This window comes from Eptatretus burgeri, chromosome 7 (assembly GCF_056783735.1).
Source record: "Eptatretus burgeri isolate ZD-2024b chromosome 7, Ebu_testis_v1, whole genome shotgun sequence".
Lineage (NCBI taxonomy): Eukaryota > Metazoa > Chordata > Myxini > Myxiniformes > Myxinidae > Eptatretus > Eptatretus burgeri.
The window spans coordinates 71,720,145-71,746,810 of record NC_140967.1 but is presented as its reverse complement, the minus strand read 5'-3'; the positions used below and the strand labels follow the sequence as shown (position 1 = coordinate 71,746,810).

Sequence of the window (26,666 nt, the reverse complement as noted above, 5' to 3'; positions counted from 1 at the left end):
CTCTCTCTCTCTCTCTCTCTCTCTCTTTTTCCCCCACTCTCTGCCCCCACCTAATACAGAGCAGCATGCCTTGACTTGGAACCTCTCCCAGCGTGTGCGGCCAGAGTTTGTCTCCTGACAGCTTAGTTCCGGGTGGTGTTTGTCTCCGGACAGCTTAGCTCTGTGCAGAATTTGTCTCCCGACAGCTTAGCTACGGGCGGAATTTGTCTCCCGACAGCTTAGCTCTGGGCGGCGTTTGTCTCCTGACAGCTTAGCTCCGGGCAACGTTTGTCTCCGGGCGCGTCCGTGCGGCGTTTGTCTCCGGGCGCTTCCGTGCGGCGTTTATCTCCGGGCGCGTCCGTGCGGCGTTTGTCTCCGGGCGCGTCAGTGCGGCGTTTGTCTCCGGGCGCGTCAGTGCGGCGTTTGTCTCCGGGCGCGTCCGTGCGGCGTTTGTCTCCGGGCGCGTCCGTGCGGCGTTTGTCTCCGGGCGCGTCCGTGCGGCGTTTGTCTCCGGGCGCGTCCGTGCGGCGTTTGTCTCCGGGCGCGTCCGTGCGGCGTTTGTCTCCGGGCGCGTCCGTGCGGCGTTTGTCTCCGGGCGCGTCCGTGCGGCGTTTGTCTCCGGGCGCGTCGGTGCGGCGTTTGTCTCCGGGCGCGTCGGTGCGGCGTTTGTCTCCGGGCGCGTCCGTGCGGCGTTTGTCTCCGGGCGCGTCCGTGCGGCGTTTGTCTCCGGGCGCGTCTGTGCGGCGTTTGTCTCCGGGCGCGTCTGTGCGGCGTTTGTCTCCGGGCGCGTCTGTGCGGTGTTTGTCTCCGATCAGAATTTATAGTGTGACTGGTAGAAAATGTACAGCTTAGCTCCTGACAGCTTAGCTCCGGGCGGCGTTTGTCTCCCGACAGCTTAGTTCTGTGCGGCGATTGTCTCCCGACAGCTTAGCTCCGGGCGGCGTTTGTCTCCTGACAGCCTGGCTCCGGGCAGCGTTTGTCTCCGGGCGCGTCCGTGCGGCGTTTGTCTCCGATCAGAATTTATAGTGTGACTGGTAGAAACTGTATTTCAGACTTTATTTTGTTTACATCTTCACTGTTATTCTAACCAGAGGCATTTTGATGAGACGGTGTGATCCGAAATTGACGCTCCACCGCACGTTTGCCTTCCCTTCCGCTCACCTCTTGCTGCCTTCCCTTCTCCCACCCCTCCTTGCTCCCACACTCCTGCTCACCCTCCCACCTCCCTCGCTCCCCCACCACTCCTCACTTCCCCTCCCTCCTCTCTGTTTCCCCCTCTCTCTTTCCCGCTCCATCTCCTCACTCTCCCTCCTCTCTTTCTCGCCTCCCTCCTTTTCTCCTCCCCCACCCCCTTTAGTATAACCATCATTGAAGCGATGGATGGTATTTGCGAGTATGGCAATAAAGTGTGCATCGAGCATGTCGATGGGACAACTGTTTATGTGTCGTAGGGGAATACCAGTGAGAAATGGGTGAAGTTTGAATAACTATCAGATAATATAACATTTTGAGTTTCTCAAATGAAAAGGAAATATTAACCTTGAGCCTTGTACTTTTGAACATAATGGTGCAGACTTTGTTCTCAGGAAACCTTTGCCATTTTGTTGGATTATCTTTGAGGCTGATTTGTCCAAAGTTTTCACATCCTCCTGAACTCAAGTCTTGCGTCACCCTCGGTTTTCAAGATTTATCTCTTTTTATTTTCAAGTTTTCAAGATTTATTTTCGTTCTGTTTTTTTGACATACTGTATTTGCAAATGAACTTTTGAAAGCACCATTTCACTAAATTTTATTTTTAAAGTTATTTTGCCTGAACTATACACACACATGCACACTTGCTTTTTTTATTTTAATTTTGAGGTCTTATTTGTATCACAGTGGAGACAATTTGTAATTGAAGCCTGTTGTCGTTTTTTTTTTTTTTCATGTGCATAGTTTTATGAATTAGTGGGCCCATTGGTCCATTGGGTCAAATTTTCATTGGTCTTCATGGCCTTGTCGCATACCTGCCTGTTGTACTGCTTGAGCATTGGCTTGTCTTTCACTAAGCCCAGATGTTCTTGGGCCATGGTGGAGATTTTCTCGTCGTGATTATTGTTGCCATATTATACTACTATTGTGATTATTGCGCTTGCCGAAGGAGAAGTTATTGCATTTGTGTCTATTTGTCTGTGTTTGTTTGTTTGTCTGCACAGAACTTTTGTGTTTTTTTTCCGCAACTGCGAGTCTGATCGTGCAATTTTTAATGATAATTACTACATAGTTCACGTGGGTGTGGCAGCCATGTTGGAAAAACGAAAAAACTTTGGACCCCTGTATCTGAAACCGCACCAAGGAAAAAATTGAAACTTGGCACACAGAAAGAAGTACTCATGAGGAATCGGTGTGATTTAAATTTTTTTAATGACGTCATATTGTTGTGGGCCAGGGATCGGTGGCGATGAACGGCCGCCAGGTGGAGCAGTGGAGCCGTCTACCACCGAACACACGGAATTTAGGTAGTGACTCTCTGACAACTCCGAAAGGCCACGGGTCACTTAAGGACCGTGCTCGCCAATTCTCTGACGGCGTGGGGTAGGGTTAATAGCCAAATTTCAATATACTTAAATACTCCCGTCGTCAAATTACCCGGGAAAATCACACCCTCAACGGACTCTGTTGAACCGGGTCGCTCTTGCGACCTCGGTCCGGTGTAACTGAGCGGAATTACCAAAGTCCGTCGGACCCAATGACAACTTACGACACCGACGGCCTCACTATTTCTCAAGCCCGCACCGTGCTGGGTCAATGGAAGAAAACACGGGCAACGAACTGGAACATTTAACAATTGGCGGTTTATTTATAATGGGGGCAATAATCGGGAAGGGAGACAGAGCAGAGTTACAACTGAATAAGCAATGCAATGCACAATGAAAAGAAAACGTCACAATTATGATCTAGTAGTGATGGGGAATACATGTTTTAAATTTCAACTTGATCAGGCACCTGGTCTGGCAGCCAGAATTATTTATTTTTTTGATCTGGGTTATTTTATTTATTTATTTTTTGAATAAGGCTCACTTGGCTGTGCCTGGATGGGTTGAGGAGTCACAGTTGAAATGTGAATCCTATCCAGGTTCCTCCTAATGACTGCATGTTTGGTTTTTTTTCTTGTTTGGGTTCCTTCTGATGACTCCAATACAGGACTTGTACCTATTTGATTTGAACTGAATTTATTTTGATCCCATTCTAAGTTCAATTGAAAAATAATAAAAAAATGTCGTGGGTCAGCAACCAAATTGTTTCAAATAAATAAATGAAAAACCTGGTGTTGGTCAGGTGTCCAATAAAACCTTTGTTAAAAGGTTTTTATATCGGGGTCAGGTGTCCAATCAAAGTGGGACTTCTTGGAACCCGGTCATCACTGTCAGCAGTTATAAAGTGGCAGTTCTAATTGTCTCATTAATTACGTAACACACCAGTACACACACACACACACACACACACACACACACACACACACACACACACACACACACACACACACACACACACACACACACACACACACACACACACACACACACACACACACTTCATCCATTTATATTTGTGAACCGAAGAAGTAATAGTTCATAAAATGGGAATAATTTCAGCAGAGAGTTGTAAATAATGGGAATGAACAGATGAGATCAGCAGGTGTGCTGGTAGTGATTGAGGGAATGGTCACAATGAAGCTCACAAGTGCAGTTGTCCAATCCATGGCATTCGCCATCTGCAGACACCTTGTCTGCTCAGTTAAGGACTGTGTACCCCACACAGAAACGTTGACCTTTTACAAAATTGCATTGAACCTCTACTTTGAGTCAAAGAAGAAATTGACCTTCCAAGTCAAAGAGCTTTGGGCAAACTCTTAAAGAATGAATCGTTTTGTGTCGCCTTCTCGCTCAAAGTGTTGAATCGCAAGTAGAAAGGCAGTGGGAGCTGGTGCCATGAGGGAAATGTTCCATGCCAGACTTGTTCTTTTTCTGAGTTTTCCTCTTTGCAGTTGTATGTTCTGGAATGTGAGGTTAGGGTTGGTTGAACCTAGGGTTGCAGAATTGACATGAGGAAAGCGCTCAAACCGTATCCCCAAAAATATTCTTTCAAAGGCTGTTTAATAAAAACGGTGAGTTTGCATCAAGAGCAAGTCCTGAATTGGAGTTTGCTAGGCAATGGGTGTGAACCTATAGTTTACTTATCGCGATGTGGTTGGAGGATATAATTGTTGTTAGTCACAGGTTTAAACAAAAATTACAACTACTACTGGCTTCAATTGAAGCTACAATGGCTTCAATTAGCCCCACCTTGTTTTGGGGTTGTCGGGCAAAGTTTTTGGCCAAAGTCTTTCATGAACAAGCTGGCCAGGTCTGACGTTCAACTGGAATTGACTTGGAGGAGGAATTAGGAATGTCATCAAGGTGAGGGCGATGACTTGCCTACAAAGAGAGAGAGACTCGGGCTCTTTTGACGTCCAATGATTAGTGTTGTTAGACATGTCCTTTGGATGACAGCTTAGTAGCCTGCTTAACATCTTGACTGATGGTACACATGTTGGTGCCTCACCTTGCATGCGAAACTCCGGGGTGAAAGTTTATAGTTGGGTCAATATTTGAACCCAGGGTAGAAAGCTCAAAGACGAGTGTGCATCCCTCTAATCTAAGCTATTTTGGCAACCCAATCTCTCGTATGTTCATACTGGAGAGAAGAAAAAGGTGTATTTATACAGTGGTGCACAAAAGTCTGAGTCCAGTTGTAAATTTATTTAATTCGACCTGACAACAAAATATATTGTTATAATGTGGAAAAAGCTCTTTGTGGGGGCTTCCATGAACACTTAAGAGTGACAAATATAGTAACACTTATTATAATAGGAAATATCAAATGTCTTTAAATACTGGACATTCAACAATCAGTGTGGCTTCCTTTTTTTTTTGCCTCGAAAGCTGCTGCATTCTATTTGGCATTAATTAAGTTGGTTTATGGATTATGATTTTGTCGGTCTTTTCCCAAACTTGAGGAATTGAACTTGGATGGTAATGTCATTGTTGGTGAAACATTTTGTTCTTGGCTTCAAAGCTAATTTTTTATTTATTCTTAAGTGCTATTATCCACATGTTAATTTGCTCTTGGGTAGCTCGGTTGCACTTGATTAGGACTTGTTGACATCATTCGTGTATTCCTGTTATATTATTATTTTATAGTATGCATTTCACGACTACAAAGTGTCCATGCAAAGTGTGCTGTTTTTAATGTCTATGTTTTGCTTCCCGGAACCTAGGCTTGAGGGCTGCTAGCTGAGCGAGTGGCTAAAAGAACAGCTTTGTTCAACAGCCGCGGCCATGCCACCACCATCGGACATTGTGAAAGTAGCTGTTCAGCGCCCTGGTGCCTTCGCACAGCTCATCGACCTTGATCAGGTTTGTTCATTCCTTCGATCACAGCATTTCAACCAATTCCTTCACTCATTTGGCACTACCGTACATTGCTGCAGTGCTTTTAGGTTTGCAAAGCAATTTTGTTATATTATTGTGCTGTCTGCTCAATCGGCCAGTAGTCCATTACATTGTGATTTGTTTCATCAAGAACCCCACATCGTGAAAGAATGATGATAAATTGCTGCTTTGAAATGGGGGTGATGGGTGGTTATTTCTTTCTTTCTTTATTTATTGCTGTCTGAGACTATGTATTTTGTTTCCTTTACATTATCACAGGTGCCATGTTACTATAAATGTCTCATGATGAGGAAGGCATGGTATTAGCTGTGATGGTGTCTCCCCCAGAAGGTTTTATATTGCTCGTCATATCTGTCTTTTCAGTTAAACAGTCTGTGCAGGCAACTTTACTCATCGTTACTTGCATTTCTTGAGGCTGTTAATTTCTTTGAGGCCATTTGTGCAACTAACCATAAGACCAGCTCGTTCCATGCACCTTATCCGGGATCTTGTTTATTGACCTGCATAGTATTACATCTTCATTCGCTTTGTGAATCGAGCATCTTCGCCTCTTTGCCTGTGTAAATGAAAGGGAAGCACCGTTCCTTTACATTTGGCTTGAACTGGTAACCTGAGATTGTGTTGTGTGCTATTCTTCCCTGGTGGCAGTGTGGATCTGAGCTGTGATATTATGCATGAGAAAATGTACAATTATATATTATTGTGAAGTAGGGCTTTAACAAAAAAAAATTATTCTCCTTGCAGAAAAAGCCTTTGGAAAGAATAATCAAGGAAGTGTGCGAAAGGTGAGTCTCACGAAACAAAAAATTCCAATAAAAATATAATGTTTCAAATACATTGTGCAAAACAATCCTTGGATATTCATGTTTTTATCGAATGTCTGATTGGGCACCTGATTGAGAAACTCTGCTCCACTTCAACTCCGAGGGCTCGGCAATCCATACGGTCAAGCACCGTCTTGCACGATCATGCTAGGAACATTTGCGGTTGATTGAGTTTCATGTGTTCAGAACAGCAGTTTTCACACGTTGGTTTTTGTGGTTTGGCTCAAAAATTTTGGCCAAAATCTGCATCCGGTTTTATTTATCTGTTTAACCACCTTTGGAATGTGCGGACATGTCTTCGCAGTGTTGTGTGAGACTACTTGGGATCCACCGGCATTTGGATTGTCATTAGCGAATAGTTGTCTCCCCCCCCCCCGCCCCCTGCCTCCCCCCTCACCGCACCTTATCCCCTCCACAATCTTGCCTGGCTTTGATCCCTCAAAATGTTTCTTGTGTAAACGTGTGAGACCGGCCTGCGGAGTGCGGATTACAGCAATAGTGGAAGAGGAAGGAATAATTGAGGCTGCATTCTTTCAAGCGTAGGCGTTATTGGTCTGCAGGGAATTGAGCCAATGGAAGTTTGTAGGAAATCTGCATCACGTTACCTTAACTGATGGCTGGCCTTTCTTTATTCCTTCACTTTCAGCTGGAACGTGTCAGATTCAGAAAGCTATGCTCTGCAGTTCACCGATGGTGCACAGATCTATATTACAGAAAAGGTTAGTGGAGACAAAAATTGAATGAGCAATTTGCCTGTTATTTATTTAATTTTGGCTCTTTGTTCCTTTTCCTTTCTGTATTCTTGCGCGTTGATTGCAGGAAATGCATAATTTGATTTCCAGATCAACACTTTATTTTGTGGTAACTGATTGTCACTCTTCTGAGCCAATGCTCACATTGTCTTGCCGATATGAGGCCTGCATGCCTTCAGATATCCAATGTTTATACATCACTGGGCCTGGCCATCCAATGATCTTTTCATTACATGTCCTAACAGAAGGTTCTCGGCAACAAGCCAAAGAGTGCATTTTCTTGGTTTGGTTATTTTCCAAAACTGCATCACATAACGAGGCCTACGATGCCTTTATTATTGTAGTTGAAGGCAATAGCAGAAAACCCCTAAAGAATAACACGAATGCTTTTGTTTATTCTGTTGCATTTGCAGGTATAGTGTTTGCAGCTATGATGTTTTGATTTTTTTTTCTGGGGGGGGGGGGCAGGTAGGGGAGGCATCACAATGTATAGCAGGTCATAGGTAGTGAGAGGGGAGGCGAGTGTGAAGGAATCATGGCATTGGCTGGAAACTACGTAGCAACATCTGTGCCAAATTTTGCTGACGCAGAACCATTTCTTCATGTTTGTGGGAAAAACATTTTGACTCCCACGCATATAGACATGGTGTTTCTGGTGCATCTTCCTGGCTGTGCAACATGGTGGGTGGGGGGGGGGGGAAAGTGATCCCATATTTCATGCATGTTTTGGCTGGGGAACATTTTAGTCATTTTGGAAGATATGGCTGTTTTTGAAGTTCAGCAATCTAATAGTTTCAACTAATCCATGCTTTCTCAGGGTTGCATTCCTCATTAGTCCAAAGCATGTCATGCCTTATTCGTTGGCCACTCGTATATTTTCCCACCACTTTTGGAGGAGGTGTGAATATAAGTGGTGTTGCATCATGTGGGTAAATGATCACCTGGGGGCAAAAATCAAGAAAAGAGTATGAAAGATTGTATTTTAATGAAAAAAAAATTTGGTACTACTGAAAAAAAATGGAACAAAAGGACACAGTTTGAAGGTAACAGATTAATGAATGAAAGAGGTGGGTGGAACAGTCTGCCATTAATAGGAGGAGAAGTAGGGAGAGTAATTCGTGGTTCAAAAGGATATTACTTGCATTGGGACTGAAGTCATTAAAAGGAAGTGTTTGTGTTTGGTTGTTTGTTATCTCCATATGCTGGGTTCAGAAGGTGAAACGGAGTCCACCCAGGTCTCAAAGTATCCACCTCCATTTCAGTAAGAGATCACGATTCATGGACAAAGTTGTGAAGTTTTCTTGTTCTCAAAGTTTCGTTCTGAGGGCTCTTTTCAGGATCATCACCGAGTCCAGGACAGCTTCCAACCGTAGTTTGTTTGTAGTAATATTCCCAGCGATGCTTTTTAGGATCTCCGTAAGATTCATTTTCTCATTCCCGTTGCTCCAACTATCATTGCTACAATTTTGGTGTTATTCAGCTTCCAGGATCTTTTGACTTCATTTTGGAGATCTTGCTACCTGTATTTGGTCATTTTTGGCCATTTTCTTCCTTGCATTGTTTAGGGCAAAATCGCTGGGTATTGACACCTCATTTGGCAATGCCTTATTTTCTTTTTTGTACCCGAGTACTATATCCGGTTACTGTTTTGTTTTCTATGTTCACACTCTGAGATCATCAGGTCATACATGAGCTTTACTTCCTTATTTTCAATGATCGCTTTTGAATCATGTTTCCATGAGTTTTCTGGAACTGGGAAATTCAAGTTTTTCCAGATGTGCCAATGAATTGATTAAGCTACATACTTTGTTGTGCCTTCATTGTATAGCTGTTCTAACATGAGTTGTTTTTTTTTTACATCCCGATAGGAGGTGACTCGTGTTTCATTATAGTCTAGGTATATACAGGGTGTTTCAAAAAAAGTGATGCAACTTCAAATGATTATTTACAAAGAAACAGAAACCTCAGGAACGTGAACGAAACATTTTTTGAAAGTTTATGACCTGGTATTTTCTATAACTGATTGCTATTGCAGTAAGTCACTGCTAGAGTTAGTGAGAGGCCAAGGTCTAAAATTAGCATTTCCACAAAATCCTTGTAATTGACGTTCTCGATGTGTGCCCCTCTGCGGTTCAGACAGGCATTGATCCTGACTCCAAAGTTCTGTCCAACTTTCCTGTAGGTCTCATCTGGCATTGCCTGGAGGTAGTCTGACACCTCCTGCTTCAGATCATCCAGTGTGGCAGGGTGGGTTGCATAGACAGAGCCCTTAGCAGCCCCCCAGAACCAGTATTCCAGAGGGTTCAAGTCTGGGCTATGGGGTGTCCAGTCATGAGCGGTACCCAGGGCAATGAGGAGGTTTCTGAAGAGCTGCCACAGGAAAGTGATGGTGTCACCAGCTGCATGTGAGGGTGCACCATCCTGCATAAACTAGCTCATGCTGAGCTGGTTTGGGGTGACCTTTTGGGCTAGATCATTATATAACTTCTGGAGCACGGCCCGGTAGCGCTCAGCGTTGATCGTCACCGTCCTGCTGTTATCATTCTCAAACCAGTAAGACCAAAGTGTTCCCCATCTGGTGTTGTGTGCACAGAAGCATGTGGCCTTCAGCCCTTTCATGTACCTCTCAGTGATCTGAGGTGGTTCTGCCCCCCAGAAAATGTTGTTGTGGTTGTTGATGGCACCGTTCAAGTGGGAGTGAGCTTCATCACTGAACCAGATCAGGTTGATTCAGTTTGGGTACAACTTCATCCTGTCACTGAGCCAATTGCACATATAAAGTCTCCTTCTCATGTCATCTTCACTCAGTTTATGCCTAATAGAGATGATGTGTCAGAAAAGCTTCAGTTCCTTAGGCCTAAGTCACATTTGGCACGGCGGCCGTAGGGTCTACAAAATCTACGGCCACTAGCAATTATAGGGCGGCCGCAGTATTTCCACAGTCACACAATGTTGAAGTCACATATGTTTTTATTTTTCGGGGAGCCGCACGGCGTATTTAGAAATTGTGGAGACCGAAAACGTGGGGGTGCCATACGGTCTTTGATTTGATGTCACATGGTGACCTTAGGGCGTCTCTGTGGCGGCCATATAATTTTCAAGGCAGACGCAAGGTATCCTCAAGGTACCCGCAAGGCGACCGCAGGGGGGGCCCTAAGGCGAACGTGCGGCCAGACGGAGGGTAACGAGTGGGTATATATACCAGTTCTTTTTTTACTGAAATAAAAATATAACAGTTCAGAATATACCAGTACAGTGGTGCCCCCAGAATCCGAATTTAATTCGTTCCAGGAGGCTGTTCGGATTGCATAAAGTTCGATTCCCAAACTTTTCCCAATAAGAAATAATGGAGTGAATTAATCTATTCCTGGACCCCAAGAAAACCCACTTTCAAGACACTTTCAACTGAAATTACCCATGTTTAAGGTAAAATAAGATGAGTAAATGACCTTTGGTGGTGGTGCATTGTATGTAAACTGGTACAATCACTACATCCAAAGGTCCACACAGGCTCGTGCTGCGGCCTGGGTTCCGATCGCTCGCGCACTCTGCGAGAGCGCTGCCCCCAGGGCAGCTCATCAAACATGATGCCCCCAGAACCACAATCACTCATCAAACGCACCGGGCTGAGGTAATCATGGATATTCCAAATTACAACCGGTTTTTCTGTGAAATTAAATCCTTGCCTGACAGTCCGTCACATCACATGTTCGGATTGCTTTTTTGTTATTAATTAAAACACAAGATGAGTAAAAAAAAAAAAAAAACAGCACAAATCAAGGTGAAAACACGAGGTAAAGTAGCGACCGACACACGAGAGATGCTTTCACGAGGATTTCCACCGATGAACTAAATGAACAAAGCGTGAAGATGCGGCTCGAACAAGCGGGGGAGACGCACGTGAACAAACATGAATGCCACGTCGTGTTCGGTTTTTGAAAATGTATTCGGTTTTTAGGCCAAAATTTTCTCGAAAAAAATTGTTCGGATTCCAATTTGTTCAAACAATGGGGCGTTCGGATTCTAGGGGCACCACGGTACTCCGATCTCTAGTGGTAGCGCATGGTGGACGCACGGTCGACGCACACTGCCACGGAAGCCGTACATAGGATGCACGGCGGGCGTAGGGGAACCGTGTGTCGACCCTGCGTTGCCCGCAGGTAGTCACACAGACCGCTAGGCCACCGTACGTTGAACACAGGGACGCCTTAGGACTACCCTACGGCGACCGTGGAAATAGTGCGGCCGCCGTAATTTTTTTGGGGTTGGCAAAATTCATTTTTCATTGATAAGAGCTTACGGCAGCCGCACAAATAACGCAAGCCCACCGTACGCCCTACGTACGGTCGACGTGGAACACATCTACGTCACAGCTTGGCTTGTCGAATTGCTACGGCCAACGTAGAAATGAAAAAAGTTATAACTCCGCGCTATAATTCCACGGCGACCCCTACGGCCTGTAAAAGATAGCCATACGGCGTAGGGCCACCCTGAGGCCACCTCAGAAACTCTGCGGCCGCCGCACGTTTCTGTCAATTCAGGGGAGGTACGGCCGCCGTATCTTAGCCGTAGACTAAATGTGACTTAGGCCTTAGTGAGGCTACGCCAGATTGATGTTGGTTTTATTCCTAGCACCTTGGTGTGCTGGCGGTGGTACTTCTTGGGACTGTCCACTGCAGAATCCCGCATGGTGTCTATGTTGGCTTGGCTCTTGGTTACTGATGCTGGCCTTCCACTGTTACCCTTGCTCTGGTTGTGCACTGTCCCCTTGTGCTCAAAATGTTTCACAATATGTTGAATGGCACAATTTGTGGGTCCATCACATGTTCTGAGATCGTATTCCCGGCAGAACCTCCGGCGGATGTTTACATATGATTTAGTCTCGTACCACAGAACCACCACTTTTGTCTTCTGCTTCAGTCAATGGCATAGTTGAGCAACGGAGCTAGAAATCCCAGGGAACAAATACCACGAAAACACCAACAAACCCTGAAAAGGAAAACTGTATAGGTCAAAAAACAAAGAAATGACAGGAAGTCAAAGTTGTGTCAAACTTTTTGAACCACCCTGTATTTCTGAAGGCTGACACAATGGTCTAGAGGTATGCACACTCGCCTCCACACCATCTAGCCTGGGTTTGAAACCCGATACAGGTATAAACTGTCATCTTGGCTGGTTTTTCACAAGCAGGATGATTCATCAATGTTTGTGTGTGCCGTCCCTCTGATGGATGTTAAACTTGGCATCCCACCTGCCGACATTAGTTAGTGGACGTTAAGGGTCTCACAGTGTCCTTCGCGAAGAGTAAGCGAGCTATCGCCGGCACCATGGCCAAACCCCAAATTCCTGCCCTAAATCCTCTTGGGAGAGGGATGGCCAACCACCCAGTATAACACCAGGCTGAGAATCTACTTTGGCAGAACCAACTCTCTGTAAAACGGATCGGATGTATGTGGACATGTAATTTTAATCTTTATTTGAGGCAAAATTCTGACATTGCTGGGTAGCGCTGATGATTAAACGTGCATTGTTTCTCATCTTTTGTTTTCTACCAGAATCGACATGAACTGAAGAATGGTGCCATCCTCCACCTCACTTTTTCTGCTGTAAGTAATCCAGAAAAAAAAAAAAAATATATATATATATATATATGCTCTTTAAAGGTCCCATGACACCCAAAAGTACTGAAATTTCATTTATATATGTCCTATAGGAGTTTTTAATCGTGATTTCAGATCTGACAATTTTTTTTTTCACAATACTCGTGCTGTAAAATGTAAAATAAATAAAAACAAACCTCTTCGGGAACGCCCCTAAAATTCTACTGAAAGGGGTGTAACCCACATGACGTCAACTGCAGGATGACAAAGGCTGCACGTAAATTACTCGGGTTGGTGGTCTACATGATTGTATTGGCTTTCTGTGTATTTCCACATTCGATTGATCGACTCAATCGCTTCGTTCATTTCTGCTTTAAAAAAATCGAACATTTGGTTTTGAATAATGGATGGCATGGACTTTCACTTGTCTGGTCGTGACAGTGAGTGTGAGAGAAATGAAGGATTTTGGTCTGAATCAGATGGAGAATTGTCGGATAACGTAGTCGCGGGAGGTGAAGTTCAGGCAGCTGGAAATGAAGTATGGCCTAAGCAGTTCGAGCTCGAAGCAGGAGAAGCAGAGGAAACTGGCGATGAAATTCCCGGCGTTCATTATGATCGGGAGGACATCGAAGGAAGACTTGGCAATAACAACTGCTTAGACAAAATCCTATTCGTAATTCAATAATGTAAATTCGACTTGCATACTGCTCGATATCAGAAATATTTTGGTGATGTGACGTGACGTGACCTGCGCAGAGCAGCGGACATGTTTCTCCGCGGTGAATTAATCACAAACAAGGCCGGCGCATGTCATTGGCCGTATCTCTCCGCGCATAAAACGAAGCAATCTCGCTGTCCGGATACGATGAAAACTTGTGTGCAGAACACACCTTGCGACACATTTGTCTAGAGTAGTCCGATAAATCTGACGTTCTGTTGCATTTTTATTTATTTTATTCCTACTGTCGTCATGTAGCTCCAGTAGAAAACGATGAAGAAAAGAGAATAATAAAAGAAAGCTACAGCACGTCAGATTTATCAGACTCGTCGGACGGACGACGGATTTATCGGATAGAGTTGACAAGTAACTTGTATAAGTCAATGTGTAAGAGTCCCGAGGCTATGAGGCCGTGTAATAGGACAGATACATTTGTCTTTCATAGTTGTACCAACATATTTTTCCCTGTTCATTTATTACAGCATTTTGGCTAAATGTTAATGAATATCAAGCCAATGGAAGCAGTACCTTCACTTTAGAATAAACCCACATATGTCGAGTGCAGCCACACCTGGCTTGCATGTATGTGGAATCGTGCCTATCCCAGCAGGCTGGTTTCAACGAACAATTCAATAAGCTGCAAAATGTGGGTGCAGGTTTTTCACATTTTGATTTTAAAATTATCTCCTTGCACCTTGTAATGATGCAATATTAATCTTTAGTATTTTACTTGTATGTCCCTGTAATTTTTTTTTTAATGGAAAGGTTAAACAGTCAAATTTTATATTTTGTGTGCATGGTATAGCCCTTTATTGTGCATACATGTATTGGATTTGTACACGACTACGACAAGGTACTAAAGGGATAAATAATTGCCTCGTGATTGTTGTGCATACACTGCTCAGAAGCAGAATTTCTTTTCTGCGAAACAATCACAGGAATTAAGACTATCGGTGAGATAGCAAACACATGTGCACAATGCATTTGTACATACTTTATACGGCGCGCGACATCTCGAGTCAATCCTCTCTGTGCAGTTTCTGCAGATGACGTCAACGCAGCGGTTCGCTGAAGTCAACTTTTTAAAGGGGTAGGGCATAGCAAGTTGTGAAAAGCACCAGAAATGTTCGAAATATTGGTCTAATTATTCCATTTTTTATTTAAAAAACAGAAACATGGGTGATTTCTTCACTCGGAAGGTCAAGTTAATATATAAATAATCAGAAAATTTTGAGTGTCATGGGACCTTTAAAACAATTAACGATTCTCCTGTTGAATTTCTCCTTCATTTTCATTTCTTTCAGAGAAAAACAGCAAAGCAACTCCTGGAGAAGATCCGTGGCCCCGGCTCAAATGAACGACTAGATGCACTAAAACAACTCGCAAAGTTGTCCATTGATGTGACGCTTGCTGTCGAGTTTCTAAATCATCATGGATTGGAACCTCTGATGTTCATCGTTGAGGGTGGAAAAGAGTGCGTCTCAACGATTTTGTCATGTTGCACTGCTGTTAGAATTTCCAGTTTCCATTCCCTGCTTTCTGCATTCTCTTCATTGAGGAAAAAAATTGCCGCTGCTGCCGCTGCTGGTGTTTTTTTTTTGTTGCTTCCAGGAATGAAACTTCATCAAATCTCAACTAATTGAGAACACACCTTTCACTTCAAATATCCTTCAACAAACTTTCTTTCCCAATTTTAAAAGGAAATTTTCATTCAGTTATTTTTTTTAATTTCTGATTGTCAAGAATTATATATATATATATATATATATATATATATATATATATATATATATATATATATATATATATATATATATATATATGTGCAAACGAACGTGCTTCCCCATTGTCTCGAGTAGCTTACCCGCATTTGTTTTTTTGTTTATTTATATTTTCATTTACGGATGTTTTCTGATGTTCTGTAATTATTATTATTTTTTTTCCCTGGTTTATCGGCTTCGATATCCATCGGCGCACAAAATTTCAGCTTTCTACGTCACCCGGAAGGTACCAATCTTTAATACCAGTCAGTCAGTGGTTAGAAAGATATATATATATATATATATATATATATATATATATATATATATATATATATATATATATATATATATTTTTTAACTACTCTACCGCATCTTACATTTGAATTACTAGCAAGTTGCCTGTGCCTGCGTGGTATTTTTAACGGGGTAGGGATGAAAGTTGCAAAAATGCAAACGGAATCTTCTTTCGTCGATCCTGTAAGCTGAGAGCAACAATTCGCATTTATTGCCACATCTGATGCAATCTAAATGCTTTAATGGTGGTGAGGTGTTCCATTTGAAACTATTTGGTTGATATATGTAGCTTTTTGATGTCTAGGGTTTGTATTGGTGTCAAAGCCAATGATCAATTGCAAATTAATAGTAAGATGCGTCGACTAAATGTGATTATATCTGCCACCGAAGGTGGAAGGAGGTTATGTTTTCACCCCTGTCTATGAACAAAATATCTCAAAAAGTTGTCGAGGGATTCGAACGAAATTTGGTGGAGAGCTTGGGGATGTGATAAGGATGAAATGGTTCGATTTTGGTGAAAATCTAAATCCTGATCTGGATCTGAGAATTTTAAAAGTAATTTTTCACCATTGAGAGATGGGGCAAAAAAACGACATGTAGCAGGATATCTCAAAAAGTTGTGGATGGATTTAGATGAAACTTGGTGGGCAGGTGGGTATGTAACAAAGAAGGATTGTTTCGATTTTGGTGAAGATCTAATTCAGAGAAATTTTTTATGTGATTCTTCACCATTGAGTGATTGGGCTAAAACGATATACAGTATAACACCATATCACAAAAAAGTTGTGGACGGATTCAGACAAAACTTGGTGGATGAGTTGGATAGGTGATGAGAACGAGGCGATTAAAATTTTTGTTCAGGTTCAAGTCCAGATCTGGCATATTAGTGGGATGCACAAGCCTGATGTTAGCTGAGTAGTGAGGGTGGCTGGCTTGGGATCTTGGAGTCCTGAGTCTGAGCCCCGTTGGCCGCTGAGTTAACACCAGGTGGGGTTGACTCAGCCTGTCATCCTTCTGAGGTGGGCGAAATGAGTACCAGTGTACTGGTATCGGGGCACAGCATCAGCGGCATAGTTATGCCACAACAAAATGAAAGATACCCGGCAGCCAAGCTGCCATACGCAAGAAGAAGTGGGATATAATACGTAAATTAATCAGCTTGACGGAGTTATGCGCTCTACCGAGTGCCATTCTAATTTACCATGTTTCATCTGAGCTTTGTTATGTTTTTCTCTGAAGCCTCATCATATGCTCAGAACCCTGTTGCACTGACTTTTGTATTTTTTTTTTTTTGCAACTTTTTGATACATCTTGATTGATGCTTTCCAGGTTGGGGGAGATTCTGGCATTCACATTGACCTGCATTGTGGAACTCATGGACCATGGATATGCCTCCTGGGAGCGTTTCTGTCAGGGTACATTTGTAAAAAAGGTGAGAATTATGTTGGGTGTTGTGCCATTTATAGCAACTCTGTCCCTCTCTGTTAATGGATAGTGTCCTAGATTCATGTCCCTCTCAATTTGAGGTGATCCTGTCTTGCTACTTGGACACAAGTTGGAACTTTCTTCATTTAGGGCCCTTAAAAGAGTATCATGAAATTGTTGAGCTTTATTCTAAACAAAAAAAAAGAAAAAGTATTTCTCAGTCAGTGGTTCTTCTTTTATTGTGAATTTTCTTAAGTGCTAGGAGGAACAAACATAAGTGCCCGTGGTGTGTGGGCTTGGCAGGTTGTGAGCTACGTGAACAAGACATCCATGGATGCTACGATCCTGCATTACTCGTTGTCATTACTGGAAAGCATGCTGCAGTGCAACAACCACCTTTACCTCATTATAATCTCAGAGCTTGAGCGTCCACAGCTTATCACCCACCTCGCTGTGTATGGCCTTTAGCCTCACACTATCTTAAGAGGCAATGTGACCCAAATTTTCCAAGTATTTCATTGACTTGATGTGAATAAGAATAAATAAAAAAAAGCAGCAGATGGATCTTGTGGGTGATGACATAATTTGTGGCCAGAATGAAGACATCAACAGTAAGCAGAGGTCATTGTAATGTTTTGCAACAAGACATGTCATGAGATTATTATAAACACTTTTTTTTATTTAAATCATGGACATCTTTGGACATTATGCTAAAATTTCTGCTTTAATGCTTGTTCTTAAAATCAAAATGGTGGCAAGTGTGATAACAGGATGGAACTAGAAGGGCACCTTGGGTGGACGGTGGTTATAATAGATGCTTCTGGTCAACAGAAACGTCAAGCCTGTTCAAATTTACAGATTATGGGCAAAAGTTGAGGCATAGTCAAGCACAGTGTACCAGAAAGTTGACTATTGCCTCTCAAGGGTGCCCATATTTGACTGATTTAAATCATTTTGATATTGATGACAATGCAGAATGAATCACATGCTGCAAGACAGGCCACTTCAATCAACAACTTGAAATTCAAGAAAGTTTATCTCGTTTTGACCACACAGTTCCTCTCGGTCACATCAGTTCATTTTGAACATTAGTGTTGTTTATCGTGATCATCACAAGTTAGTTTTAGTTATAAACAACAGTCCAGGTTTAAATTCGAAACACCCTTGTAAATATCTTTATCTGCTGCTTCTACTAGTAACCCTCTCCCTCTTCCCTCACCCTCCCTTTTTATCTGCAACTTCTCTCTTCTTGTTTTGGTGCATCCATTTATGTTCCTCTTTCCCCTTTGCCCTACGACAGGCTGTTGACTCTCCTTTGTTGTTCAGCTCTTCCATCAGCCTAAGACTTCTGTATTTTCAAAAAAGCAAGTCTGATACTAATAATATCAGTACTAATTATTACTTTTATTGCTGTCAGGGTTAGAGTTAGGATCATCGTTTTGTACAACTATGTCATCATCCATCATCGTCCTATTGATGTTTTAAAAATATTTTTAATGGCTAGGTTTATTCTCATATTTTAGTTGCAGTCTTGAAGATCGTCTTTCATGAGACATGATCTTTCCTAAATGACTTTAATAATTCACTTTCCTTTGATGTTCTCTGAAGCACAGGCTCCAAAACGTAATGTCCAATACAATAATAATAGTATAACAAGTATTATTACTTTTTTGCATATTACTTATTAGTTCATCTTTCTGGGTGCTGACTGTGAATCACTTGAACAGTGTGACTGCTCAAGGTACTTGCACTCCAGAAATGATGTTCAATCCACTTGTGAAAGTGACAATGAGATCAAATTGATATTAAACTAGAACGGCACTCTGGAAAGTGCATACCTCTGCCAGGATGAACATTTAAGGTTTTGTATCCCACTGATAGGTTGGATCTGGATCCAGATCTTCATCAAAATCTAATCAATTCGTCCTTGTCATACCCCTAACCTATCCACCAAGTTTTGTCCGAATATGTCCATTACTTTTTGAGATATCGTGGAAATTTTTATTTTTAAAAAAAATCTCGTTACCTCCACCACCGGACAGACGGAGGTTGTTTTCACCCCTGTATGTCTGTCTGTGAGCAGGATTTCTCAAAAAGTTATTGATGGATTCGGACAAAACTTGGTGGACAAGTTCGGTGTGTGATCATGGCGTATTGATTAGATTTTGGTGAAGACCCGGATCTGGATCCCGATACTATATATATTTTTAAAGTGGTTCTTCACCTTTGAGAGATGGGGCCAAAACGATACAGTGCCTTCAGAAAGTATTCACACTCCTCGACTTTTGTCATATTTTGTTGTGTTACCTCCTGAATTTAAAATGGATTAAATTGAGATTTTGTTTTTGTCACCGATCTACACAAAATATGCCACAATAACAAAGTGAAAATGTTTTTCGAATTTTTTTATAAATTAGTTAAAAATGAAAAGCTGAAATGTTTTGCATCAATAAGTATTCAACCCCTTTGCAACGACACTCCAAATTGAACTCAGGTGCTTCCAATTTCCTCTGATCATCCTTGAAATGTCTCTACAACTTGAATGGAGCCCATCTGCAGCCAATTCAATTGATTGGACATGATTTAGAAAGAAACACACCATTCTATATAAGGTCCGACAGTTGACTGTGCATGTCAGAGCAGAACCTCTATCATGAAGTCCAAGGAACTGTCCGTAGAACTCAGATAGAATTGTGAAGAGGCATCGATCTGGAGAAGGGTATAAAACAATTTCTAGAGTGTTGAAAGTTCCCAAGAGCACAGTGAACTCCACCATTAAGAAATGGAAGGAATCTGGAACTACCCAGACCCTTCCTAGAGCTGGCCGTTCAATCCAACTGGGCCAGAAAAGGGCCTTTGTCAGGGAGGTAACCAAGAACCCAATGACCACTTTGACAGAACTACAGAGTTCCTTGGCTGAGTTCGGAGAACCTGCTAGAAGGCCAACAGTCTCTGCAGCACTTCACAAACCTTGGCTTTATGGGAGAGTGGCCAGACGGAAGCCACTCCTGAGAAAAAGGCACATGACCATTTGACTGGAATTTGCAAAAAGGCACGTGAAACTCAGAGCATGAGGCAAAAGATTGTATGGTCTGATGAGCCGAAAATTGAACTCTTTGGTCTGAATTAAAAGCGCTACATCTGGTGGAAACTGAGCACAGCTCATCACCCATCTAACACTATCCCTGCTGTGAAGCATGGTGGTTGCAGCATCATGCTGGAGGAATGCTTTTCATTAGCATGGACTGGGAGACTTGTAAGGAGAGAAGGAACAATGAAAGTAGCCAAATACATGAAATTCCTTGAGGAGAACCTACTTCAGAGTGCAAAAGACCTTGGACTCAGACAAAGATTTCATTCCCACAGGACAATGACCCCAAGCATACAGTCAAAGCAACACTGGCTTTACAGTCAAAGTAAAAGGCTTCAGACCAATAATGTGAAAGCCCTTGAGTGGCCTAGCCAAAGCCAAGACTTGAATCCTATTGAGAATCTGTGGAAAGACTTGAAGATTACTGTTCACTGACTCTCCCCAGCCAACTTGATTGACAGAGCTTGAGCAAATCTGCAAGGAAGAATGGGAGAAAAGTCCCTAAATCCAGATGTGCAAAGCTGATGCAGACATACCCATGAAGACTCGAAGCTGTAATCACTGCCAAAGGTGCTTCTCCAAAGTATTCACTCAGGGGGTTGAATACTTATTGACGGAAGACATTTCAGCTTTAATTTTTAATTAATTTGTAAACATTTCCAAAGACATGTTTTCACTTTGCCATTATGGGGTATTTTGTGTCGATTGCCACCAAAATAAAATAAAATTGAATCCATTTTAAATTCAGGCTGTAACAGCAAAATGTGATCAAACTCAAGGGGTGTGAATACTTTCTGAAGGTTGCGCAAAATTCAACTGATTTTCTTTCAAATCAGGCTACAGCTTTGGCACATATTTTGGTATGATCACCATTGCTGAGATGTAGAGTAGTCGTTATAATCAGATGTTTAATGTACCCACCCCTATGAGATTCATTTCTGAGAATGTTTCCATGTTATCCTGGTTGCCTCGACGGACAGTGCCTGGAAAAGGACGCATACGATCTTGGACAACTCTAAACATTACATTACAGTGAGTGAGTGATTCAGCACTTTGTTGACGGTCAACATTCGTGTTGCAGGAGCAGTGATGGTGGTTAGATAGGCAATGTTGTCCTGAAGGACTGTAACATCACCTCGAGTCAGGATATTTAAGCCAAGTCCAGCTGCTGATTGATTGGTCTTCTTCCTCTCGTATGCGGGCTATAACCCCAATCTCATAGGCAGGACAATGGCAGAGTCAATCTCTATGCCTTCATTTTGTGGTGGCCCCTCTCTTTGCCCAACATTGTATGTGGGCAGTATCAGTGGTGAAGTACTGATCCTTCTCTTCTTTTTCTTGTCAACAGGAGGCAAGGTTTTAGCTGGCTGCACGTCAACTGCCTTGGATTGGATAGCAATTCTGTTGACTCTGGAGTACGTCGCCTCACCACTGCTGGTCTCCTCAAGTCGGTCAATGTTGTCCCAGGCTAGAATAGTCAAAAATCCAGGATGAATTTTTACTGGAAGGGCAACATCATCTTTTGACACTGAGAGTTTCTGCAGACACAGGGCTGTGTCTGTCTCTTCCATCGGGGAGTAGGATGGTGGGAGTTGGATATACTGTGACCAAGTCGGTTGAGGGTCTGTACGAGCTCTATATTTCCTCAGCGACTTGACTGCAAATGGCAGATTTATGCGTTTGGGTGGCTTTGTCTTTCTATGAGTGATAGCATATATCAAGTTGTGACCAAATGAACTTACAAGGCATTGAACTCTTTGCGATGCGTGACCATTGTCCCTGGTAACGGTCAGCAAATATCATAGAAAAAGGGTGATAGACCCTGGGATGATGGGTCCACTCTCCTCTGCTTCCACTTCCAGTGGTGGCCAGGCTTGTGGGAAATCTTGCTTTATGATGTCTGTTCTCACTTGAAGGGCTGCCTTTGCTATAATGTCTTCTGCAGTGAGAGATTTCAGGGTCTGGTAGGCTTTGGCAGGTTCAGCTATTGACAAGGTGTTAGGATAGAAAATAAGTTTCTTCTTCTCATTGGTGAAGATGTCTCGGGCTTCACCAAACTCGCTTTCTCTCGCCTTTGGTGGAGGTGCTTCTTCAAGGAATCCTTCACCTGTTCAATGCCAAGATATTTCATCAATGTAACCAGTTTAAATGCGAGATCGGCCATCGCTATCACCTGTGGGTTGGTGAAAAGCTTATTCCTGATAAACAGGAGCACCTCATTGTGAGTGACTTCGAGCCTTCTTATACTGAGCTTCATCATTGTGGTCTTCATCACATGTCGCACTCCTGGCAGCCTTTTATTTCCTTGTGTATGATCTGTAGCACAACCTACGATCGTGCCCTTCTGCTGCTACGAGGTCTCTGCTGACAATAGTAACCAATCTACCATCCATTTTCTTCACAGCTGCATTTCTGATGCTCGTTTCTGCTTGCAGCTCTTGGCACTGTACAAGGGATTTTCTCGTTTTCTGTCCACAAAGAAACTTGTTTGGCTTTCTGACAAGAGATGTATTCTGCCTCATAAACTCTAGATGTCAAGCTTGATCCTTGCCTGGATAATTTCTGAGAACTGGCATTATTTTCACTCATCTGTCTTTCCCTGTCTTGTGCTGATAGCATTAAGAAGTCTCTTCATCAGGAAGATATTGCATCGTTTTGGATTAAACTAAACCGGTGGGATTTCTCCATCGGGTAATTGTCCTTTGCCCGGTCCAACATCGGAGCATATTTTCTTACTTGGGTTGCATTCAGCGAAGTGCTCCATGAGTTGAAACTTCGAGGGGATACCGGCTTTGAGTCTGCTTCCTGGTCGCAGCAATGGATGAGGCAATTTGATGGCAAGGTGTTGCTTGTCTCACCAGTGTCTATTTTCATTAATTCACCTGCAAAACGTCCTCAAATTAGATAATTCCAATTTGAGGAAAATCAATTATTAAAGTAAAAGAAGGGTGGGATCTGAAAGCAGGTTTGCATACATCCGTAACAAGCAAATTAAATACATGGCTTCTCCCCCTAGCATCATTACATCATTTAACTATATTATCATGATGGGAATGTATTGCAGCCGTGACACAAAAAAGTCATCCACCTGCCTTTGCTGCCAAGAATTATTCAACGGTATCAGCTGCTCCTTGTAACTAATAATACACATGTAGATCAATGCTGTCTGGTGGTTAAACAACCGCTAACGTGAAAAATAATGAAACTTGTAATCTAAATTTATATCTATTATAATACCAAGTTTGCACACTAAAAACTTGGCTCGCCGTCACACGGTCCCTATGAAATTGCTGTGGCACTCAGCGGACATGCCGACAATGTTTGGGAAGTCTTGGCGTTCCATATTACCACTTGCATTTTTGCACAATGCGTATTTTTGTCATTCCCCGTGTACGGTTTGTCGTCTGCTACCAGCTATGTTGTACTGCTATCCCGTGCATGTGCACGGGTATCGCTAGTATACATATATTAGTGCAGGGCCGATACCGGAATTGGGAATTTTTCGGTAAATCGTCATCGGCCGATTTGAGTCAGTGTGAGTGCTGATTACCGATTACAGTGCTGTACTGTGAACAACCCAAAAACCTCAAGTAGCTTTCACCCTTGTTTATGGCAATTTCAAAAAAACAAAAAACCAACGTTGCATTATAGATGTTTCAAGATGTGCATAAACGCTATTCATTATAAACAGCTGGCAATCGTCGTGTGACGGGTCAAAATGCATTTGGCTCGGTGATTTGGAAAACGTGTTAACACAGCGAACGTCTCGGAAATCGGGTGTTGTCAAATTTATTTTTGCTTTGACACGTACAAAATAATCGATTGTTTCAAAAAGAGCCGCGAGGACAAAGAAAAACGTGATCGTTCGTACGCTGCTGAGGTTAAAAGTTAAAGCCTACTGTGTGTCCTTCCTAGCTGAGTACGTAATGACATCAAATGTTCCAGGCGTACCGAGTGCATCAAAAAGCATCAGTTAAATTAACTTTTTTCACATTTCAAAAGCAGACTGTCAGTATTCTGGGATGCTTGACTATTCTGGATTGTTCAGTACTGCTTGTGCAGCATATGATGACAAAAGGAACTGTCTTTCATCTGACAAGGCAGAGAAACTTATCTTTCTCAAAACGAATCTGGCCTTTGTGGACTTTAAATATTAAAACTCTTAAAAGTGGATTTTTCCTGATTTGGAATGATGTGATCTTGTGGATAACAAGTTAATGGTTCGTCTCCCAAAGAGCTTGTAAAATTACCAGGTGAGTATTCCCCACTCGTGCGCTGATACGACCATTTATAACGCTGAGTCAATGGCCGATTGATTTACTTAATGAATGAGCGACCGGTCGGAACGGAATCCCTTTGCAACGCAGGGCTCCCACCCTGTACAGTATTTTGTATAACACTTGCTTTTCACACGACCGGACAAGTATGAAAGGCTTCATTTTATATCCGTCTATAGCTCATTGAATGAGCACATGATAGCTCATCATTCGTTTTAAAATGACAGGATGCTGTGCCGTAGGATACAACAATCAATTCGTAAAGGGATTTAAAATTTATCGATTAACAATCACTCAATAACGTCAATCTGTCAATCGTGGACATGGCAGGCACCAATACAGCACGGAGTCCACTTCAGTGCACTATCACGTCATTATTTACCACTTTATAAACTGGCATTGGAATCTGTATTGACTGAATTTTTTTAATCGGTTATCATCGAATTCTCTAATCTGGTGTGTGTGTGTGTGTGTGTGTGTGTGTGTGTGTGTGTGTGTGTGTGTGTGTGTGTGTGTGTGTGTGTGTGTGTGTGTGTGTGTGTGTGTGTGTTTCATATATATATATATATATATATATATATATATATATGTACAGTATTATGCCTAGTTTAATTTAAAAAATACTCTGGATCATGCTACATTTATTTTGTAGTCTTTTCTTCCTTTTCAAGGACCAGACATTAAATCCTTCCTCTTCTCCAATGGCTTGATTTCCAATCATTAATTTGGTTTCAGACTTGGTCACTCTACCCTATATATGCTGCTTCTGCTCTCCCAACAATGGATGGAGGTCCTCAATGCCGGACATGAAATCAGAGCCATATCCCAAGACTTATCGCGTGCTTTTGATATGGTCTGGCAACCTGCCCTGCTCACCAAACTCTCTTCCTATGGTATCCAAGGCCATCTTCACTCATGGCTCGCAGACTTCCTCTCCTGTCACAGTCAATGTGTGGCCCTAAATGGAGTTCTTTCATCGCCTCTTCCTGTCCAGGCTGGAGTTCCTCAAGGGAGCGTTCTGGGCCCTGTTCTTTTTCTGGTTTTCATCAATGATATCTCCGACTCTGGAAAATCCACTTTATCTCTTTGCTGATGACTCCACCCTCTGCCGTACCATCTGTCATCTATCAGACCGACAAGCAGCAGTTTCATCGCTCACTGCAGATCTGGATAAAATCACAAACTGGTCCAACACGTGGAACATGTCTTTCAATCCGGACAAATCTCACACTCACGATGTCTCTCCGAAAAGATGGTTTGGCAACCCTCCCCCCCCCATCCACTTTCTGAACAATCTTCTGGAAGAAGTCCTTTCTTTCAAGCTTTTGAATTTCACTATCTGGCATGATCTTTCCTGGGAAAGCCACATTTCCAACCTGGCCTCCAAAGCCAGTCATGCAAAGTCCTCCTCGGCCCACCTGAGCTCCTGAACACATACAAAGCTTTCATCTGCTGCCTGATGGAGTAATGCTCTCCCCTCTGGGCTGGTGCTCCTGCCTCCCACCTTTCTCGGCTTCACACTATGGAAACCAAGGCATTTCAGATCATTGGCATCTCCTGTGATGTGGCTGAGTCTTTGGGCCTCTCACTTTCTCACCACAGGCAGGTCGGTGGTCTCTCTGTCTGCTACTGTATCCTCTCCGGTTTCGCCCCCACTTGCTGTGTCTGCGATTTGTCCCCACCATATTTCCGCAGGGCGCTCAAGGTCCGCCTACAACCCCCTTCTGGTAAAACTACCAAAATCACGAATCACTGCTCACCTTCACTCTTTCATTCCTCTTTTTCCCCGCCTTTGGAATAAACTCCCTCACTCTGTTCATTCACATTCTTCCCTCCAGGCCTTCAAAACAGCTGTTCACCACCACCTCTTATCATCCCCCATCCAAATCCTCGATCTTTTCTACCCCTATTAATCCACCGCAAACCCACCTCTTTCAAATTCCCTGCTTTCCTTCCTGAAAGTCCCTGTAATGTCCATCTTGTACACCCCATGTTCTGCGCCCCTTCCGTCTCCCTTCCACAGATCTAATGTCTCTCTTCCCCACTGTTTTGTCCTTCCCTCTCCTCTTGTCTCATGCCCCCCCTTGCTGTGCGTTGTGTGTTAGCTCTCATACGAGCCTTGACAAGGTATACAAACAAACAAACAAATAAAAAAAAACATTCCATACCATCTGTGTCATAGGGAGTGGGCATGTAATGGGATGTAAAAAGGATTTTTTTTTCTTGAAAAGGTTATCACACATTTTCTTACCTCTCGGGGTGGTACAAATAATTTGGCACCATTTAAGTTTAAGTTTTATCCCCAGGTTGTACCGACGTCTATTCCAGCCCATGAACTACCATTTCTCAATGTTGAAGAATCACTTAAAAAATTCTCGTATCCAGATCAGGATCTTCACCAAAATATAATCATTTCGTCCTTGCCACCCACACCCAACGTGTCCACCAAGTTTCATCTGAATCCGTCCA

At 42.8% G+C, this 26,666-nt stretch overlaps 1 protein-coding gene and 1 long non-coding RNA gene across 5 annotated transcripts in view; one reads left to right on the top strand and one right to left on the bottom strand.

Moving 5' to 3' along the window:
• The window catches only part of LOC147023512 (engulfment and cell motility protein 1-like), a 115,243-nt gene that overhangs the window by 12,832 nt on the left and 75,745 nt on the right, over positions 1 to 26,666 (top strand). For all 4 annotated transcript variants that reach the window (XM_085888990.1, XM_085888992.1, XM_085888991.1 and 1 more), the window contains exons 2-8: positions 5,279 to 5,417; positions 6,198 to 6,238; positions 6,924 to 6,996; positions 12,585 to 12,635; positions 14,652 to 14,821; positions 16,734 to 16,836; positions 17,133 to 17,284. In XM_085888990.1, coding sequence (XP_085745116.1) covers positions 5,340 to 5,417; positions 6,198 to 6,238; positions 6,924 to 6,996; positions 12,585 to 12,635; positions 14,652 to 14,821; positions 16,734 to 16,836; positions 17,133 to 17,284 — 668 coding nt within the window. In that variant the 5' untranslated portion in view covers positions 5,279 to 5,339. The remainder of the gene's footprint in view (positions 1 to 5,278; positions 5,418 to 6,197; positions 6,239 to 6,923; positions 6,997 to 12,584; positions 12,636 to 14,651; positions 14,822 to 16,733; positions 16,837 to 17,132; positions 17,285 to 26,666) is intronic.
• Positions 17,283 to 26,666, bottom strand: part of LOC147023513 (uncharacterized) — a 31,186-nt gene continuing 21,802 nt past the window's right edge. The window contains exon 3 of the long non-coding RNA XR_015060244.1: positions 17,283 to 22,802. This is a non-coding gene — a long non-coding RNA (uncharacterized LOC147023513). The remainder of the gene's footprint in view (positions 22,803 to 26,666) is intronic.